This window comes from Mustela nivalis (genome assembly GCF_964662115.1).
Source record: "Mustela nivalis genome assembly, chromosome: 1".
In the NCBI taxonomy this organism is placed as follows: Eukaryota; Metazoa; Chordata; class Mammalia; order Carnivora; family Mustelidae; genus Mustela; species Mustela nivalis.
Window position 1 is genome coordinate 83,234,072 of NC_139020.1, and position 21,940 is coordinate 83,256,011.

At 44.4% G+C, this 21,940-nt stretch overlaps 1 protein-coding gene across 5 annotated transcripts in view; it reads left to right on the forward strand.

The window, feature by feature from the left end:
- LOC309842676 (schwannomin-interacting protein 1) overlaps positions 1-21,940 on the forward strand; it is a 531,227-nt gene that overhangs the window by 391,140 nt on the left and 118,147 nt on the right. For 2 of the 5 annotated variants that reach the window (XM_082687207.1, XM_082687209.1), the window contains exon 2: positions 13,390-14,091. In XM_082687207.1, the coding sequence (XP_082543333.1) occupies positions 13,390-14,091 (702 nt within the window). Of the gene's footprint in view, positions 1-12,132; positions 12,196-12,313; positions 12,426-12,623; positions 13,179-13,389; positions 14,092-21,940 lie in introns of those variants that run through there. The other 3 variants (XM_082687211.1, XM_082687210.1, XM_082687208.1) reach the window with 3 other exon arrangements.

The following is a 21,940-nucleotide window of genomic DNA, read 5'->3' on the forward strand; positions in this document are numbered from 1 at the left end:
AAGCCCTCCGGAACTGAACCCTCGACCAAGCCCATTAGAGGTATGGACAGCCAGGAATAACACCAATAGGGAGGGATTCCCAAATCCTGAATTCCATGGGCACCTCTGGTTTTTATTCATGGATATACTGAAATATCATTTCTGAGGTTTAGGGTGTATGTACTTTTAAATATGTTATCTGTTACAGATGAAATCGTCAAATATCTGTTGAGCTGTCGAACCATATCGTCATGCAAGTTCAGATTTTTATTGTGGGTTAACATAGAAACTGACAGATTTGTCTCATTGATGTGAATTATCAACTTTATCTGAAACCATCAATTAGGTTATCTAGCTATTTTGATCAAAAAGTGCCGTGGGGCACCTGTGTGGCCTCTGCCTTCGGCTCAGGTCATGATCTCAGGGTCCTGGGATTGAGTCCCGCATCGGGCTCTCTGCTTGGCAGGGGGCCTGCTTCCTCCTCTCTCTCTGCCTGCCTCTCTGCCTACTTGTGATCTCTCTCTCTCTCTCTCTGTCTGTCAAATAAACAGATAAAATCTTAAAAAAAAAAAAAGTGCCTTTCCTCTCAATTAGAAACTTATTTTCAGCCATACATTTTATATGTCAATTTGACTGGTTCTATTTTTTGTTTGGCATTTTTACTTTTCATTTTTACAAGTTTAATAACATTGTGTTTATAGAATTTACTATATTTCATCAAACCTAACATGCCATCGATACGCAAAACACATCATTAGTTCATGCACTACTAAGAACAGACATGTTGGTAATTATAATTGCAAGATGCCATTGATTCTAAGAGACATCCCAATTTTGGAATTTTAAAGTTATTTTTCAAAGTGTGCTTAAAACTGATAAAATGCAGTGTATGTACACTTTACTTGTATTTACCAGATAATACTTATATTCCGTTTACCATAGTGATATAAAGTCTCTTTTTTGAATGCATTTAAAAATGAGTTGGTTTAAAGAAAAACACTCCATAAATAGGAGTAGATGTAGAATATTGAGTTTTGTGAAAATCCTTGAGGTGGCTGTGACTTGCTCTAACTGCCTAGAACCAGATTCTGCCTGTTGACCCCACCTGCGAGCTCAGGCCAAGCCCACTGCTTTCCAGCACTGCGCACTCTAAGGGAGATCCTGTCTCCTCCACCGAGCATGGGAGAGGGATTTGAGCAATTATGTCTCTGCTCAGGTTGAGGAATGAGGCTATAACTCACTGAAGTCATTTTATAAGAGTGAAAAGAAATTCCTAAGAAATAGACTCATTACAGGTATTGAAATAATCTAGATTTGCCTCTATTTAAATAACAGCATACTGAGAGGTTTCTATTTTTTTTGTTTTTAACCAATTCTCCATGAAATAAGGAGGAGAAAAGAACATTTTAGCCTCTCTCCTCTCTCTCTTTTTTTAAAAGATTTTATTTATTTATTTGACAGACAGAAATCACAAGTAGGCAGAGAAGTAGTCAGAGAGAGGAGGAAGCAGGCTCCCTGCTGAGCAGAGAGCCCGGGGTGGGGCTCAATACCAGGACCTGGGATCATGACCTGAGCCAAAGGCAGAGGCTTTAACCCACTGAGCTACCCAGGTGCCCTCATTTTAGCCTCTCTTGCTGAGTAATTTATTTACCAATAATGGCTGACTAAACATGAAACCGTTTCAGTGATTATTAAGCCCAAGAATGGTCTGCTTTGTTTTTCATAATAAATTTACCAGATATAATTATGAACAACTTGAAGCAAATTGTATTTCATTGACAAAACACAGAAGTTGCTAATTTCCTGCTTCCAGAATGGAAGTGAAGAGAGAATCATTTTAGATGGAGTTGGGGGAAACTGTTGACGTTCCATTAGAAAAATGCTCTGCTTCTGCGTGTCATTTCCCTGACGGTTGTATGGATGGGGGCTCATGGTACTTCCAGCTCCCATCCTGCACAAGGTCTGGTCCTCAGACTGCTAGGCACAGATGCGAACATTTCCCCAAGAGCCATGCAAAACCCTCTGATTTACTTGGTGCCTATTCTTGAAGGTGATTGTGAATCATTAGCCAGAATGCAATAGAGCAGGAGGTCACAAGTCATTCAGGCTCCACTGCTTGTACAGAGCCTGGTTTTGCAAACCTAATTTTGAAGGTTTTAATGTAGCTGTAATTGAGAAGATAAATTGAACACATGTGCATATCCTAATAAAGGTATTCTTCAGAGTCAGCAAATAGTCACATCATACTAAGCATCAGTGAACCTATTATACTATAGGAAAGGTCTTATAATAGAAGATTATTTATAGGCTATTAGTTATTAGTGTAATTTTAAAATATAAGCAGTAACAATTAGCAAAATTGATAGTATTGGAGATGCGGCTGTTTCCACTCACTAATAATATTATTGCTAATAATATTAGCAATAATTCTGTATAGTAATGTCGATTGAAAGCTAAACCTCTTCCAAGTTCTTTGTTTATCTTTAAGGGTGTTTTTATCAGATCATTGATGCATAATTGTATAAGAATCACTTCCTTGTATTCACGAAAGTTACTGACATCATACACTAAATCTTGAAATTTATTCATAGATTGGAATAAGTGTATGCATTATAAGTGTAATGTGGTCCAGGCTTTTCTCTAAGCAGACATAGTGGCCAGAAAGAAAAATATATTTAGGAAGCAGATTCGCTAAGACTTGGTGTCTTAGGTCAGGTTCTGCAGAAGCAGAGCCTGAGAGAGGGATTTGGATGCAGGTGATTTACTGAGAGATAAATCTATAAGGAAGTGAGAGAAGCAGGATATGGATCAGATGGTATGCTTGGCTTGATGAAGGTGGATGGATAAATTGCACCACAGAGGACAGCTGTGAGCCTTTATAGCCAACACTCACAGCAGCTGGGGGCTGGATGTGGTGGCCAGGAACAGGGGCCTGCTTGGAGCACTAACAGGACTAAGTACATTTGGTGTTGGTGGGGAGGGGGAGAAGGGAACAAGGACGGCCCCCAGGTTTGTGGCATAGTGAATAGATTGTGAATAGAATGAATGAATGGATTCTTGTAAATAACATTTCCCTCATAATACCAACAATCTAAGATTGCAGAAGAAATATGAAAAGATTCTCATTTTGCAAATAAATATATTTTCCTTTAGCTTTGACTTTCTAGGTGAAAAATGCCGACTTGGCATATTTGCATAAGATCAATTTTCTAAAGATATATAAACTTTTTAAAAAAGTGTTGGTTTTTTTAGACCTTTTCCGCTTATTCTGCTTCATGTTGAAAATGAATGGTAGTACTCTAATAATTGATGATTCACCTAGCTATGGTCCCAGTGTTACGTTAGTTTTTAACGAAAAAATATCATGCATTGTTCTTGTGCATTCATCCATTAGTCCAGAGGAAGGAAACTATGGCTTGTGGCCCACATCCAGCCTGGGGACGAAATCCAGCCTGCAACCTGTTCTTATATGACCTGAGCTAAGAATGTTTACATTTTTAAAGCATTGCTTAAAAAAATGCAGCAGACTATATGACCCACAAAGCCAAAAATGTTTACTGTTTAGCCCTTTACAGAAAAGTTTTCTGACCCCTGCTTCAATCCATTAAAACCCCAAACGTTTTTTCAGAAGTGTGCTGATCCAATCTATATTTTGAAATAAAATATGACATTCAAAAACTTCAAATTAGTAAGTGATTATGGAACCAGATAATTATCTGTTTTATAAGCGGACTCATCACAGAATTTATACAAATAAATTATAACTTTTTATAAAAAGATTTATTTATTTGTTTTAGAGAGGATAGGGTGAAGGGCACAGGGAGAGGGAGAGAGAAACTCAAGCTGAGCTGAGCACAGTGCCCCACCCCCCAGCTAGGGCTCATGACCCCGAGATTGTATCCTGAGCTGAAACCAAGAGTTGGAGGCTTAATGGACTATGCCACCCAGGTGCCCCTGAACAATTGTTTTTAATGAAAATTTTCAACAAATTCAGAATCATTCCTTTTCTCTCTTTCTTTCTTTTTTTTTTTTTTTTTAAGATTTTATTTATTCATTTGATAGGGAGAGACACAGCAAGAGAGGGAACACAAGCAAAGGGAATGGGAGAGGGAGAAGCAGGCTTCCCGTGGAGCAGGGAGCCTGATTTAGTTCTTGATCCCAGGACCCTGGGATCATGACCTGAGCTGAAGGCAGACACTCAACGACTAAGCCACCTAGGCACCCTAGAACCATTCCCTTTTAAGTAAAAGAAATGTACACATTGTTTTGGTTTCATAAAAATATTACTGCCCATTTTGTGATTATTGTAAAGAAACTGAAAAATCCAAATAGATACAAAGGTAAAAAAAATCAATCATTAACCACTGTTGACATGTGGCTACATCTTTTTCTAGGCAGATAAACATTTAATTTTTCAAAATGTGGATCATGTTGTATGTATGATAGTATATCCCTTTTTGTTCATTTAATGTTATAATTTTCAAAACATCTTATTTGACTGCATTTATTCCACAGGATGAATATGTCACAATTTATTTAAACATCTTACCATTTTTTGACATTTAGGTTGAAACTAATTTTTTACTATTGTAAATGCCACAATGAGCGTCTTTATGCATAAATCTAGATCCTCATCTCTGTGTCCTTAGGCCAGATTTTTAAAAGAGTAACTATTGTCTCCTCCCCTCATTCTGTTCCTTGTCTTTCTTACAATACATATTCTTCTAGCTCTGTAAATGATGGGGTTCCTTGGGGCTAGAAACTTGACCTTCTCTTCTCACTCTCTCTGTCTGCAGAAGATGTCACCTATACCCAAGCTTCAACATATACAACCTCCCATATTTGCATCTCCAGCCCCAGATCTCCCTTCTAAGCTCCAGACACATATATTCAGATATCTACTTGTAAACTCCACTCATAAGTCTTATACCATCTCAAATAGAAAATGTCCAGAAAAGGATTCAGTATCTTCCCTTCTTCTGCTCCCTACCCAACTCCCTTCCTTATTGCCTATTTCTGTAAAGAGACATCACCTTTCCGCTCAATTGCTTATGATACGATACTGGAAACCATCAGTGACATCTCTCTCTTCATCACTACCCCTATCTCTTCAGTCACCAGGTCTTGTTAATTCTCTCATTAAATATATCTTTAATATTTCTATTTCTCTCCATCTCTGTGATCCCCACTTAAGGCATATTTATCTACTCCTTGGACTATACATTGGCTTCCTAATGGATCTCTCTGCATCTACTCTGGTCCTGCTCTGTCCTTCTATCTGCTTCTTCATTCTCTGACAAGGAGAGCACTTCTAAAAATGTCAGTCTGCTTGTACAATCCTGAAGTGGTTGTTGGGATAAAGATCTTAATGGCAGCTGCTCCTCTTGCCACTCTTCCCCTTACTTTCTTGCTCCAACCTAGCGTTTTCCTTGCAGCTACTCGATGGAGATAAGCTTCTTCCAGCCTCAAAAGCTTTGCTTAAAGGGTTTCTTCTGCCTTGAACACCCACCTCCTTCAACGGACCAGACCTTTTTCTGATGCATCCCTCCAACAGGCATACTATCTACATGCTCTCTCAGCGTCGTAGGAGTCTACTTTTGGGGTACTTATGACAAATTATAATCTAAATTGTTGTGTATCTTTTTTCCCCTGTAATGTCTGTTGTTCTACTAGACTGATGTTTCCTTTTGGGCAAAGCGTTCCTCCTTTTTCTCCACAATATCTCCCAATGCCTTGCATGTAGCAGGTGCTCAATAAACACTTATTGCATTATTAACAGGTTATGGGGTATAAATTTTAGGAAGACATTTGTCAAAGAGTATTATCAAATAGTATTCCAGAAAGTCTGTATCAACCAATTTATAAGCTCACCAATAGTACATGACTGTTTCTTTGCTCACACTCATTCTGACACTGAGTATTACAGTTTTGAATAATTTTATAGACAATATGTTACCTCATTATCATTGAAATTGCATTTCTTTGATTACCAGTGAAGTTGGACATTTTTCATTTTCCCCATTACTTGAGCAATCATATGAAATTTGAATTTGAAATTTACATGAAATTTATTATGTAAACTGGGACACTTTTGGGAGTGAAGAAAGTTGCTATTCATAATTATGCCAGGACAGCAGGTATAAAGCAGGACCATCCTATACAAGCCAAGATGGATGGTTTCCCTAACTCTTTCATTTTCATGTAGTCTCAGAACTCTGGACATCTAGAGCTGAGAGCAGAGGCTGTAGTGGTGATCCAGGGATAAAGACGAAAATGTTTTTTGTTCTGAATTTTAATATGGATGCTTTTCTGCTTTACTGTCCAATGACTCGCTGACTTACTCTGGAACTCCCTGTCACCCACGCTACGCTGCCTACTTCATTCATTTACCTTACCTGCCTAACCCTTGAGACGCCAGACAATTTCATCCAACTCTCCTTTCATGAGAAGGCTGGTGGCCCAAAGAGCTACAAGGACTGCCTTGCCCAGAAACGCAGAGCTAATCAGAGGCAGAGCCAAGGCTCTTGGAAGAGTTCCCTCCTGTTCCACCAAGCCGCCCCCTTCTTCGCTTTCAGATGCATTCCTCCCGCTCGCACGAGACTGACGATGCCAGCAGTTATTTTCTGATTTGATAACACTTCCCAAGCTATGTTGAGAAGTGACCAGAACATGGCTTTTACTTTCTACAGCATCCCGTGAGGATGTTGCTCTTTGACAAGCCTCCCACATCAAAGCACAAGGCACACAGTTTCAGAGGCAGTTCAGCTCGTCCTGCAGTCATGTGCCCATGGTTTCAGTGCCCATCACTTGTAGTGCTTCCCTGAGCTCACGCAGTAAGTCTACAAACTTTCCTAGCTTTTTTTTTTTTTAAGATTTTATTATTTGAGAGATAGAGACAGAGACAGAGATAGCAAGATAGAGCATAAGCAGGGAGGAGTGGGAGAAGCAGGCTCCCCCCTGAGCAGGGAGTCCGATGTGGGGCTCGATCCCAGGACCCTGAGATCATGACCTGAGCTGAAGGCAGATGTTTAACCAACTGAGCCACCCAGGCATACCCCTAGCTTTTTCTAAATGTCCTTTTATGTAATTTATGCCCTTTAATGAAGCTCAAAAAGTAAGTTCAGGGGCACCTGGGTGGCTCAGTGGGTTAAAACCTCTGCCTTCGGCTCAGGTCATGATCCCAGGGTCCTGGGATCGAGCTCCGCATCGGGCTCTCTGCTCAGTGGGGAGCCTGCTTCCTCCTCTCTCTCTCTCTGCCTACTTGTGATCTCTCTCTGTCAAATAAATAAATAAAATTTAAGAAAAAAAAAGTAAGTTCAGAGTTGTTTACAGACTTGCATTTTCAAGCATTGCCAAGAACTTAAGGAATAGTAGAGTAGGATGACAAAGAAGTTCTGGAAAAAGAAAGACGACAGTTTAAATAAGCTGAATTTTTGTTACTGCCATCCAATCTGAGGTATAACTTTATTAGGAAAAGAGTAGCAGCCTTCCTCTTCCAAACTCATCAACAGGGAACAAATTTCCTTCCAGTGGGATTCCCAATAGAGAGCCTCTGTGTACTGTTGTGCAGATTGTGCACTGCATAACTGCAGGGGGCGCCATTTACGTCGCCACCTAGGCAAAAGTGCCAAATGGTTCCTCCCAGCTGGCACCCGTGGGACAGATCACAATCCTCCTGGCAACAGACAGGGCACAATCTGTGTGGTCATATGTTGAGGTCCTGACTGACACCCCTATGTGACTTTTCCCTGATAAAGAAGCCATCCCATGCTGAAGTTAGAGTTGCCTTATTCACTGATGCCTATAGACTTTTTAGAGTAATCTTCATTTCATACATTCACCTAGTTTTTGTAAGCACTGTAGTATCTGTAAAGCCAAGTGTCCTGGTTTCAGATTTGGAAAATAGGTCATTGGAGCTATCTTTTAAGGGCTGAGGTTGCCTAGCTAGATTTTGCCATTTCAATTTTATTGAGGCAAATGCAGGAAAGAAATGCACTCTCATGGTTTTCTAGAGAATCAAAATATTTAAGACGTTAATGTATTTTAAAGGGATGTTTTCCATTAAGAAAGAGCTCTGTAAATGAAAGGGAAAAAATTACTTTTGGTGGATATAGGATCCATCTCCAAAATTCTATACATAGACTAAAAGTTAAGATTGACCGTTAGCTCTACAGGAGAAATACCATGTGTCCAACCTGCCTAACAGAGATGTAGACTTTGGTTTTGAATTAGTGGAGGAACCAACTTCTTTATCACCCAACAGGGAAGGTGATGAAATCATTGAGAGAGAGTTTTATACCATATTTCCCATAATGTCTAGGATGAAATCCCTAGGGTCTTTAAGCTGGAAGAAGCCTATTAGTTCATTCACATATTCATTTGTTCAATTAATTCTTTCTGTTTGCTTCCCATCATGATCGTGCCATCTAGCCTGGTCACGAGGAAACTGAGGTCACAAAGGTGGTTAGAGACCAGGCTGGAAACTAAGCCCAGATGTTCTATATCCAGGACACTTGGCCCCATGGTGCTGTTAAATATTCCCGTGTAGTTAAATTCAGGTGATGAAACAGGAGAGCATCTGTGTACTGAATGTGACTTGCATGTAATTCATGTAATAAAGATGAAATACAAACCTCTTTGCCAGCTATTTCTTTGTTACTCTAAATGCCACAACTTATAGAAGGTTCAGTGTGAGGAGCATTCATTTCCGAATTAGTGTGGGAATTTTGCAAATAAACCCTTTTCCCAACTATCTACACTCTTTATGATTTAAATATTTCAGTCCTATCTTTTCTCACATGTTGCCCAGACAGATTAAAATCCTATAAATAGCACTGGCCTCTAAGAAACGTGCTCTCATCCCTTCCCTTTGAGTATTACTCCATTTTCCCAATCTCGTGATTGCTACCTTCTTAAAGGATTTGTTTTGGGCGGGGGAGCTTAAAACATGTGGCTCGTAACGATGTGAAATTTCCTTTTCTGATTTGTCTATACTCTGCCTGTATACAATTAAGGCTCCCAACTTGCTGAACGTTGCTGAACTTGTTGACAGTTGAGGAGGTGGGGCGTGTATGAGCAGAGGAGAGCAGCTGCTCCTGCCAGCTGCTGCCTTCTCTGCACAGGCATAAATACTGCCCAAGGATTCTCTGCAGGGCAGGAGACTGAGGACTCCTTTGAAGTTGCTAGAAGGAGACCCTTTCTGGCATTTTGCTTGGTAAATGCATCCGTATGCATGCAGGCCAAAGGGCACGGAACCTTTCGCTGAGTGACTAAGCCAAGATTCTGAAGCCAGGCTATCTGGGTCCCAATCCTGGCTATGTCGCCTAGCTTTCCCACTTTTTGACCTTAGGCAATGTATTAAACCTTACTGTCTTCAGCAACCATACCGGTTAATGGGAATACTAGTTTCTTTATGAGGGTTTTGGAGAATTACATGGATTCGGTGTTATTAGTAGTAGTAATCCCAGCAACAAATACCGATGAAGCTTCTATTCCATTCCAGTTACCATGAACAAAATGGAAAGAGCTCCTCCCTTCCCGGAATTTAGAGTTTTTTTCACGCAGCAGGGACCCTGATCCATCTAAGGGTTAAAAAGTCAATGGTGACATGTGGGCAGATTTTGTTTTTAATGAATAAGGGTAAGATTTTACAAAATAAGGGTTTTATGAAGCTTTTCAGTATTTTTATATGTCTGTGTGGCCTGGGTCTTGATGTAAAATGGTTTTCTTGAGTCTAGTAGAGAAGATAAGCAATTAAACAGTAACCTCAATGCAGTGTGTGCGATAAAGTGCGGTGAGTGTCTCAGGAGCATGGGAAAGATACCTGATCTCTTTTGGGGTGCACAGAGAATCAGGAAGCCTTCCAGGAGGAAGTGACATTTAAGCCTAATCTTAAAGGATAGCTAGAAATTTGCCAAAATAAGGTGGGGGAGGTGTGCAGGAAGCAGTTTCTTTAAGAGCCATGAGGAGCTGAGGGGGTTTTTGAGAAAGCCAGGAGAGACCTGCTTAGATTTGCATTTCAGAAAGACATTATGCTTGCCTACAGACAACGGGCACAGATAGTGGGAAGACCGTTCAGTAATTTCAGGACAGAGTGGTCTAGAATCTGGGAGCAGTGGGTATTCGAGGGGGACAGCAGAAGGTGCTGGTCTGCATGATACGCACTTGACTCACATCTCTGATGTCTGATGTACTAAGATTGCAGGGGACAAAGCTAAGTCTATAAGGCCCAAGCTTCTAACTTGAGGAAACGTTCCTATAAACTAGAAGACAGGACCTTTCAATCACTTTCCAAATCATCTCTCCATCTTGCTGGACATATCTGTAGACTGTCACCAGCCTAGGAATTGGCAGGGCTTCCTGTTCCAAAATGGGACAGTTCTTGGCAGGAGATGGAAAACTGGAAAGAGAATGGAAACTGGGCTAGCCAGGCACCTTGCATGAAGAGAAAAGAAAAAAAGGAAACCTGGTACTTTCCCATCTGATCCAGAATATCTGGTCAGAAAATAATTTAAAAGGACAGATAATTCAAAGAGGTTTCTACTTGGCTTTGAAATGCCACACATTTTTGGCAGTGGGTTTGTGCCAAATGTTTTTCTAAGGCCTTATTTTGCATTCCCCTGAACACAGACCATCTGGGCAGCAGGGGGTGGGGGCGATGAATTGGAGCCCAAGAGGGGGTCTGGGTGGGTGGCTGAGGAGGTCCTAATGTTTAAAAATTGGGACGGAGCCCACAACTCTTTTTCATCATCCCAGATGATCAATACTTAATTGTCTACCTGTGTCCTGCCACAGAGCAGGGAGCTCTTCTTACCTAAACCTTGCCAAATCACATGGAGATTTGAAAAGCAGCTATCTAGTTCCAGCACACGAGGTTTCCTACCCACATCTCTGAACACCCTCAGGGTCACCTCCATCCCACAGGGGGGCAGCCAGCTGACCCAGTGCTTCATAGCAACCTCAAAATCAACCCATATTTGGAGCACAAGGCAGGCTGTTTACAGATGTTACCATAAAAGACACTTTGAATTATAATCAGTCCTGTTTTACGAAGAGCTGTAAAGGGGCCAGACCAGAGGCCCCCTTTCCTGTACTCATAAGATTGCTGTTGCCAGACAAGTTAAAAGATTAGTTTATCTTTCCTGGCTCAGGCCTACCTAAGACAGGAAAGAGTTACATTTTACTGAAGTCACTTAAACAAAGGGTCTCTGCACCAAGTCCCAATTAGGACCTAGAAGAAATGTCAGGGTGGCAGCCACTCCCTACTAAAGAATTCCAAGCATTCCCCTGTTCCTCCTTTGGGAGGGTACTATGCCAGGGTAATGGCCTGGTCCAGGTTTGAATTCCCTGGGAATAATAAGTAACAGCCCAAATCTGGAAGTCCAGGGAAACTGGTTCTCCTCAATCTGCTGTAAAATTAAGTGTTGGGTTTTTTTTTTTTTTTCTTTTTTGAAAATGATCAGCTTTATTGAGGTATAATTGACATATAAAATTGTAAATATTTAAAGTGTGTTCCATGGTTATTTGCTACAAGCATAGAGTGTGAAAGGAACCCCCCCCCCCCAACTAGTTAACACATCTGTCACCTCACAGTTTTGTGCCTGTGAGAACCTTTAAGTTCTAAGTGCTGTTTTTCATAGCAACAGAGAAGAGAGCATTTCTTAGTTTCCCAGTTCTTACAAGTCAGAACCGCTTGGTTCACAGAAAATTCTTAATCCTGAAAAAGTGTTCTATGACCCATACATACATGCTTTTCAAGTATTCACTGCATGGAAACTTGTTCCTAATTAGATGAGCTGCCAAACTTAGGGAACCAGTGTATATTCTGAAAAAGCCAGCATATGTTTCTTTGACTCGGTTTCCAGAAAAATTTGAGGGCATAGAGCCAGTGCACAAGCCAGGAGCAAGTCTCCAGATATCCACCTCTTCCCCTCCTTTAATGTCTCCTTGATTGGACGTGGCCATAGGGGACTTGAGAGGTTCGCGTGAACCTTTAGAACAGATTCTCCTCTAAAATTCGAGGTATCAATCCCATTTTACACTTAACCCCTCCATTCCCCATACACACACCTCTCTGAGGTCAACCTCAGAGCGCGGCCGGGAGGGGGAAGGAAGCCGGAGCTAAAGCAACAGGTTCCGCCCACAGCCTGAACTTGAAGGGGAGCCAGCAGGGCGACCGGAGCTGGGCGGTGGAGGGAGAGGAAGTGGCCGAGGAAGGTGGAAGGGAAATGATGGTGCATGACCACTGAGCACACGTCACTTCGGGCTCCCATATGGGCTAGTGTCTGCGTGCGTGTGTGCTGGGGGTGGGGGGAGTCCTTCATCGGATCACTCGGGGACTTCCGCGTGGGCTAGGATGCGCCGCGCCCGCGCTCTGGGGTACCGGGAGGCTTGGGCTGGATAACGAGCCCGGAAAAGAAGGCTTGAGACGCGCCCTGAAAATATTAGTGCGTCGAGGTTAAAATCCGCCACCCTCCCCAGCGTGCCGCCCCTAATTGGCTGCGTCTGCATCCCCAACGTTGCGTGCCCCCTTCCCTCGGCCTTTTACCGACCTTTCCAACCCTATCCCCGCCAGGCCTCCCGCCCCAGCCTGCTGCCGCGAAAACCGGGAGAGCGGACTACGCCGCGCCCGGCAGCCTCTGGGCATGCTCGGTGGCGGGACCGGCTCCGCCGCCGGGAGGGCGCGTCCTCCCTCCCCCCCGGCGGCGGCGGCGCAGGCAGCTACTGCCGCCGCGCCCGGGCCCCGCACACCTTTGGGGGCCGCGAGAGCCACCCTCTCCAGCGCTGGCTGAGAGCGCCCGAGGCTTCCGGCGGGCCGAGGAGGGGCCGGTCAGGGAGGCGCGGAGGCGGGAGTGAGACCTCCGAGCCGCCTGCGGTTCCTTAGAAAGTAAAGCTCAGCTAGTGAGCAGAGCCCGGCTCCCCGTCGCCGGCGGGGGCGGGGCGAGGCGGGGCCGGGTGGGGGGTGGTCTCGGCGCCCCGATCGAGGTGCGAATTCAGTGGCTGTCCACCCTCTTCTCGGTCCCGCCCCCAGGGAATTATAATTCTCTGGGAAAGTGTCTGGTTCTCGGAGAATCCTTGGGGCGGGGTGCCGGGGCGCGCCCGGCGCAAAATGGTTACAACAAAGTCCATGCGCGCCCCGGGGCCCTTCTTACGGAAAGTGTCCTTGCTGATGGCTGGGCACCCCCTTTGCTAATTTGAGGGTTAGTTCCTGGGAGGAAGTATGCTGGGGGTGGGGGTGGGCTAAGGGAAGCCTCAGGCTGGTGCCGGCTCCGATTCCCAGACCTCCGTGGGGGGCGCACCTCCGGCCAGGCGGGCGCGGGGCACTGGGCCGGGGTGATCGCGGCGGGCGGCGGGCGACCGGAGCAGGCTCGGCCCGGCAGCTCACTCTCTGCCTCCTCCCCCACTCCCCAGGATTACCGAGAGGATGGGATGGATCTAGGCAGTGACGCCGGCAGCAGCAGCAGCAGCAGCAGCCGCGCCAGTTCGCAGTCCAACTCTACCAAAGTGACCCCTTGCTCCGAGTGCAAATCCTCGTCTTCGCCGGGGGGCAGCCTGGACTTGGTGTCTGCCCTGGAGGACTATGAGGAGCCCTTCCCGGTCTACCAGAAGAAGGTGATTGATGAGTGGGCGCCGGAGGAGGACGGGGAGGAGGAGGAAGAGGAAGACGAGCGCGACGAGCGGGGGTATCGGGATGACCGCTGTCCGGCCCGGGAGCCGGGGGACTTGAGCGCCAGGACCCGCGGCGGCGGCGGCGGGGGCAAGGGCGCCACCACTGTCATGCCGCCTCCCATGCCCAATGGCAACCTCCACCCGCACGACCCCCAGGACCTCAGGCACAATGGCAACGTGGTGGTGGTGGCCGGCCGGCCCAACGGTTCCCGGGGCCCCCGCCGGGCTGTCCAGAAGCCCCAGCCCGCGCGGAGTCGACGCGGCGGCAGGGGCCCGGCAGCTGGGGTTCTCTGCCTTCAGCCCACCGACTGCGGGACGTGCGTCCCGGAGGAGCCCCCGGTGCCCCCTATGGACTGGGAGGCACTAGAGAAGCATCTGGCTGGACTGCAGTTCCGGGAGCAGGAGGTGCGGAACCAGGGCCAAGCGAGGACCAACTCCACCTCCGTAAGTTGGCCCGGGTGCGTGCCCACGCGCGCACACACGCGTACACACCCCGCGCACTGCCCGCACGCGCCCTCCTGGCGCTGCCACCCGCCTCCGGCCCCATTCATCCTTCCCTGAGGGTGGGGGCCGGGCCTAAGAGCCTGCCTTCTGCTCCCCTGGGGTACAGGTTGCTCAGTCTGGGAGCTGTCTGGGTTTGCCTGATGGGCGGAGAGGAGGGAGGGGCAGCCAGAGGGCAGCGGAAAGTCGGGTTAGTGGAACCGGCGACTCATTTTAATGGAATTACTTATGGAGACGAGGTTGTGAGTCACTTGCCTGAAAATAAATCCGGGGAGAGCTTGGCACCGAAGCCGGTGCCCTGCGGGTGATATTTCAAGTCGTAATAGTTGTGGCTTTGTCGGCCGTGGCGGGTCTCCCTTCGTTACCACTGATGTCTCGCCTATATATAGGCTGTCCCCTAGCACACGCTCACATTCGCCTGCCCACCCCTCCAGTATGGCAGCAGGATTTGGCACATCTCGCGTTTGAGCGGATGCTCCTGAATTTGAATGGGTGACCGCCCTCCTCTAAGACTTCGTTCCTTTCAGAAACCCAACCTCTTGCTGACCTGGGGAATGGGGTGAATTGACCTGCTGGGGTGAGGGAGTGGTTGTTGCCTCTGTCGCTTCAGCCTCTCTGCTGAATCCCTCTCGTTTTGAAAAGGAGCCACTAGCAGTTCCTTACCGGAGGCCACTGGCTCAGTTCAGGAAATCCAGAGAGGGAGGGGTGCTGAAGTGGAACAGAGAGAGGGAGAGAAAGAGGGCTGCATCTATAAGCAGCAGCTCGGGCAGGTTTGCACTTGTCTCAACATCTTCCTTGCCCCTGAGAGGAGAGCAAATAAATGACTTAAAAGAAAAACATCATGAATGCAGCTTCGCTCTTTATCACTGTTGTGAGTTAAAGCAACAGTTGTAATTTGAAATCGTTAATGATGTCCCTAAATGGGGCTGAAGGGCACACAGCTTCACTGCCTGCTTTCTGTGTGTGGCGGCCCTGCAGCAGTGTGGGAGAACGCTTGCTTGCAGGTGTAATTTTTCGGTTCCAGAGCCCTGGGGCTACTAGAAATTGGGTGCATGCACTTCTGACTTCAGGGGTAAGGGCAGTAACCGCAATTCCCAGAGAAATTGGCACGGTTTCCATCAGACAGAGCTCTTGGCTGACAGAGCCCTCTGGTTAGTGTCCCTTGAGAAACTACCTATTAAATTAACACACTCATTCTAATCCCAGCTGTTTACCATGGCCACTAGCAGATGTGGAATCTTTCCATTACAGCCAATCCGCTCTCTTATGCCTTGCAATGGAAAACATCCGTTTCCCACTTAGTGCTTGAGAAAAATGCCTGATTAAGCTCCCTGGACTTAAACAATGACTTGAAGATAAACACATTTCATTTACTATTGCATGACATTTTTACATTCCAGGAGAACATAATAATTGGTGCACATGCGAAGTTAGGATTTGATGATGACAGTGAGCTCCATTATTTAAAAGTTATTAAACAAAATGTTACTGAGCACCTGTGTGTTACATGCTAAATGCAAGGTCTGATTCTCTGTGCTGCAGTTACATTATCTGTCCATGTAAGACTTGAGTTATAATGAAGAAAGACTGACTCACCTCTAGGAACTTAAAATTTAGTAAATTACTTCCCCCAACACACACCCACCCACAGCCTGGTTGTTCTGAAGACTATGAATCTTTCCTTCTTGAGCAATCTTTGAAACCCAAGTTATCTCTTCAACTATTGAACAATTTACACATTTTGGCTCCCCTCCCTCCACGCCAGTCCCCCTGAAAATGTCCCCTCTGGGCATTTCCTCCACAAGTTATACAGAGAAATTTGGAACCCATTTCTTTTAAAGCAAGTATGTACAGAAAGAAGGGGGAGAGGAGAGACTTTGAGGCTGTTTAATCAATTTTACCATTTTTGGGTTTGTTAATAACAAAATTACTAGCCACTATTGATTTAGAATAGTGTTTTTCATACTGTAAGTTATTGATGAAATCATCTTAGCATTTAAAAAAGTGAAATAGAATAGAATATACTACTGTCCATTGCAGATAGTTGTTGTAAGCTTTGTTTTAAAAACTTTTGGTTTTATACACTGGGTCATGATCTAACACTTATTTTACTGTAGGTTGTTATCATAAAATCTGAAAAACACTGATTTAAATCCTGTTTACTCCTGCCCGGGAATAAGTGGGAGAATTTATAACTATGAGGACAGAAACTTGAGAATAACAAAGGAATCCTGCAGAAGAGAAATCCTATTTAGAAGAAGTTGTTCAAATCAAATACTTCTGCTTCTCTTTAAGAAGTTATGTACAGGGGCACCTGGGTGGCTCAGTGGGTGGGTTAAAGCCTCTGCCTTCAGCTCGGGTCATGATCTTAGGGTCCTGGGATCGAGCCCCACATCGGTCCCTCTGCTCAGCAGGGAACCTGCTTCCTCCTCTCCCCTGCCTCTCTGCCTACTTGTGATTTCTGTCTGTCAAATAAATCAATAAAATCTTGAAAAAAAAAAAAGTTATGTACATGGGGCACCTGAGTGCCTCAGTCAGTTAAGAGTCTGCCTTTGGCTCAGACTCAGGTCATGGTCCTGGGGTCCTGGAACTGAGTCCCACACTGCCTCCCTCCTCACCGGGAGCTCCTTCCTCTCCCTCTGCTGCTTTCTATTTTGTGCTCCCTCTCTCTCCTTCTCTCTCTATCAAATAAATACATAATCTTTTTAAAAAGTGAAAATAGAAAGTGTATATAAATGAATTAATGCAGACTACTGGGAGGAAAGGTATAAAATGAAAAAGAAAGGTATATTCTCCTTTACCTATGAAGATAACCAAATAAGCTTTTCCCGCCCCATGGAAAACCCTCAGTAGGATTGCCTCTATTGGGAATCAAGTGTCTGGTTCCTTTCCATCATTCCAGACTACTCAGCTCTCACAGCCCTGAACACCATCCCCAAAGTAAAGTAAGGCACTGTGGTGTATTTTCTTAGTGCTTATCACTGCCTGACATTATCTTGTTTGGTTCCCGTTCATTTTTGGTTTCTCTGGAATTGAGTTGTAGTGTACAGGTCTTGCCTCTCTTTTAATTGCTGTAATCTAGTGCCTGGGAGGGACGCCTGCATGGCTCAGTTGGTTGGACGACTGCCTTCGGCTCAGGTCATGATCCCGAGGTCCCGGAATCGAGTCCCGCATCGGGCTCCCAGCTCCATAGGGAGTCTGCTTCTTCCTCTGACCTTCTCCTTGCTCATGCCCTCTCTCACTGTCTCTCTCTCAAATAAATAAATAAAAATCTTTAAAAAAAAAAAAAATCTAGTGCCTGGGATGCAGTAGGTTCTCAATGAATGAATGAATGAATGGTTTATTAGGCTCACAGGCCCCAGACTTAAGCCAAAAACAGCTGAGAAAATCGAGGCCCATTGAAGCTAAGTGATTTGCTTAAGGGCCCACTAAGTAACCTAGGGAAAGCTTTCTTCTTACACCAGACTAAGTTTGTTTTTTTTTTTTTCCTCCCTTATTTTAAGGCTAAAAACAATTTGAAGTAAAAGGGAAGAAAAGAGGCTCCCACCTCCATAGGTTTGACAAATCCTGTTTTATGCTTCCTTGGTAATTATTAAGGACCTAAGTAAATTAGGAAATAATCAAAATCCCGTTATTTCAGAGTCTCCTCACAGGCCTTCTTTAGTTTGGGTTTTAATAGGCTGATGGCTGCAGCAAGACCTCCAAAGGAAGGATGAGATCTCAAGATTATGTTGACCATCAGCCATTCCTAATCTAGGGAGAATTTAGAGACAAATTTAAAAACATACAACATTTAGGTAGCATTTAAATCCTAGGACTGACCTTTTTTTGTGGAAGGGTTTAAGCAGCTATTCTCTCCCTTAGTGTCAGCCGAGGAGGATGGGCTTGGACGGTGCCAGGAACTTTGCGGTCAGAGCTCTGAGGTGTCAGAGGAAGGCCTGAAGGAAACACAGGTGAAATTCCATCCTCCTATCCCGTTAGACAAACTTGCCTGACCTCAGGTGCCCCAACCTCTTCCTTGACAGAGCAACCCCTCCCTGCCTTGATGTCAGAGCCTGGAAGGCAGCAAGGCTTTCTTTTTTTTCCACTGCCTTATCCCCAGTATCTCCCTCCTGCTTGGCACAAATGCCTGACACACAGTCATGGGGAGGGTGAACTGTTCAGTGCAGCAACCAGAACGACTCGCAGAAGCGCCCCCTTCAGCTGGCCAGCCCCTGCTCCTCTGGTTTCCCCCTATTTCTCACAGTCCTTCCAGGGGACCTGCATCAGCATCAGGGGTCACGCACAGTTAAGGAGTAAAGAAAGACACTGGTGATTTATGCTTTTGATGTCAGATTGAGAACTAGCGGTGGCAAGTTTAAGGGAGACCTCCTCCCTCATATCCATATTCACCCTAAATTCTCATTTCCCTGCCTACTGTGACTAGTAAGCTGGCTTGGGCAATCCTGGGGATACGCGGTTTTCCTCTTCTCAGCACAGACCCAGGCAGTCCCCTTTCTTTTTGTCTGCTTCCCCTGGGTCTTTGTCTCCAGATCACTCTTCTACCTACTCAAGGACTGTGAGCTTTTCTCTCCTCAGGGTCTGTGGTCCTCCAATCTGAGTCTCATCTGTCCCTGGAAACTCACACTCCTTTTTCTCCCACTTTCCCCACTTTCAATTCTTGAAAACAACAACAACAACAACTAACTGTTGAGGTAGAGTTGACAGTCCACTGCACAGATTTGAAGTGTGTGATTTGATCGGTTTTGACATATATGTATGCTTGTGAAACTGTCCTCACAATTAAGATTGTGAACATATCTCTCACCCCAAAAAGTATTCACGTGCCCCATTGCAACCCCCCCATCTTGCCCCTTGGCAACCACTGGTCTTATTTCTATTACTATAGAGGTTAGCTTGTTTTTTCTAAAATGAATGTAAGTAGAATCATATAATATGTACTCAGTTTTTGTCCAGCTTCTTTCATTCAGCATGTCATTATTTTATGATTCAACTGTGTTATGGTCTAGAGCAACAGCTCACTACTTTCTTTTGCTAGGTAGTGTTTCATTTTATGGAGATACCCTATTTCCCAGTTGATGGACATTTAAGTTGTTTCTAGTTTCTATTGCTAATGAAGGTGCTGTGAATATTCATTTATTTGTAGGAACATATTCTTTCATTTCTCTTGGGTAAATACCTAGGAGTGGAAGGGCTGAATCATGTTTCAGCAGCTTTAGGGGTTGCCTGTTTTCCAAAGAAACTGTACCCTTTTATGCTTCTGTCACCATGATTATTCATGTACACACTGTAACCGTGACTTCCTTTCCCACTGGTTGCTCTGTTCCATCTGTGTCTTTGGGGACTTGTAAACATCTCTCTTCAGGTGCCTGGGGTGATTGCTTCCCTCTCAAAACAGTGAGAGTACCAGGATCACATCTTACACCCAACCGGAGTCATTACACCCATTGTTCAAAAATACCCATTTTTAAATTAGAGAAGAGTTCAAGTTGTAGACGGAACACATTTTGATTATGGTTGCATTATTTTTAGTGCCTGTGACAGGTGCATTTCCTCTTGTAATGAGAAGATAAGAATAATTTTAATTGATGTGTTAATGGAAAGCAAATTCTCCTGATGAAGTTTCTTCCTAAGTACTTGAAAATAATTTGTCTTTTTATTTGTTTGTACTATTAACTAGTAGCAAACTTTAAATTGCCTACATTTCTTCCTGGAATGGTAGTAATTACAGGTTGTTTTCAGTGTGTTATTCTGTAAGCCTTCCAGCCCAGGTCTTCCTTCCCTGTCAACGATTCCACTGAAGTAGCTTAAATGGCTGAGTAGCTCGTTTCTGTAGTTATGTGGGCTATGTTTAAATTATATGAATTCCCATTTTTATAGACTGAATTAAGAGGTCTTTATTACTCCTACAAAATATTGTAAATTTGTAAGTTTAATAAGTCATGTGCTTTGACACTCTGGGGCACAGCGGTGAAAATGTTCTGTGTGGCACAAAACTATCACTTCTTCCTGGTAGAGAGCGCTACAGGACGTTGTTAAATCTGTGTGTGTGTGTGTGTGTGTGTGTGTGTGTGTGTGTGTGTGTTTTAATCATAACCAGAAACTACCAGGACTAAATGTACTCTCTGCTTCAACCTTTTACCTTGAAATGTTTAATGCCATCATTGCCTGTTTTTCTAATGTATGTTGATATTTGTTTAAGAGCTGCAAAGATTTCTCTGTCCATTAGTGTGTACTCAAGACTTTAAAGAAATATATGATTGGGTTAAAAAAAAATTAGGTTGCAGGTTCTGGGGCTGTGTGTTTGTATTTAAGCTACCATCCCATGGTTCATCCTGTAGCAGAACATTTGAAAGTGTTGTAGTTGGGCTAAAGGAGATCTTTGCCAACAGATTGGTTTGCACATTGGGGTCCTTTAAAATGCCCTAAGGAAAATTTTCTGGGTGCATGTCTGAAAAACAGATGTCAGCATTCTCATCACACATTCATGGTGCTCTTTGAACATCTCACTGCTGACATCCTGTCACCTTCCTCTGCCACACTTTCAACTTCAGATCCTTTGCCTGGCATTCCTTGTTGCTTCACTCAGGAAGGCCCTGTGTGGCCCTCCAAAGCCCTTTGCTTTGGAGTTTCCATTTTAAAGATGGTCATACTGAGGCCCGGTGAGATTCAGGGATTTGCCTGAAGCCTCCATCCTGACAGAACTCAGACCAGATCTGTCAATTTCTGACTCTGCTTCCAGGCCCTTTCAGTGATACTGTCCATTGATATCCTCAATTATCTTTTCATGGGTATGTCTCTTAGCTACCCAGGTGCTAGTAATCATAGTTCCACGTCCTTTCTTAAAAGCTTATCAAAACTCCGTGTCATTACATTTGCATTTAAAAATAGAAATTTGTTTTTACTTTTAGACCTTTTGCCCCTGAAGACAAGAGTGGTCTTGTTTTCTTCCTTTTGAAATTCAGTCCCAAGTATTTCAACGAAAAGGGCTTTTGCAAATGCTTTTCTTAACCGCTGTTAGGTGGGACAGATGAGGCTTTATACTGTCAGTGACCAGGGGATTATTTTGCATACAACTTCTGTAGAAATTTAAGTGCCAATTATGAAACTGAACTTTTTAAATAGAAAAGTAATAGGATTTTAAAGATAGAAAGGATCTGAGAGGTCATTTCATCAAACCCTCACCATTTTCAAAGGCAGAAGTAGGTCTGTGGAGATTAAACATCTTCATTCAACTTCCCTCAACATCCTCAGCCCAGGCCTGTCTGAGTCTGGAAGTAGATTCTATGTTTTAGCACTAGAGCAGAAGTTTTAATTTTATTGTTTGTTTCTCTTTTTATTTTGTTAAACCAGCACTTCCAGACAATTATAAAATTACTTTCTTCCATGCAGACTTTGGCTCATCACTGTGTGTATTTCTACCAACGGATCAGTGCTCTCCCTGGGTTGACGATATGTTCCATCATTGCTCCTTTTCCTGTTCATCCAGCCTCCTTTCCACCACTGGGCCACACAGTTCTTTCCTCTTGTGGGGCCAGAGGATGACCGGCTCTTGAGAACTTTGCAAGGAGCCAGCTGAGTTCTGGAGGCGGAGAGGGGAGAAGTGAGAAGTGAGGGTATTTTCTCATGCTCACCCTTCCATGGGACCCTTCCACAGACAGAGTCCTTCCATTGACTCTCAGGCCGTGAGGTGGAGCCTGGGTTCAGAAGGACAGGGGAGAGAAGATCTCTGTGCCACTCACCCACAAGTACAAGTAGGAGCTTAAAGTGAATAGTTGATTGTAAGCCTCTC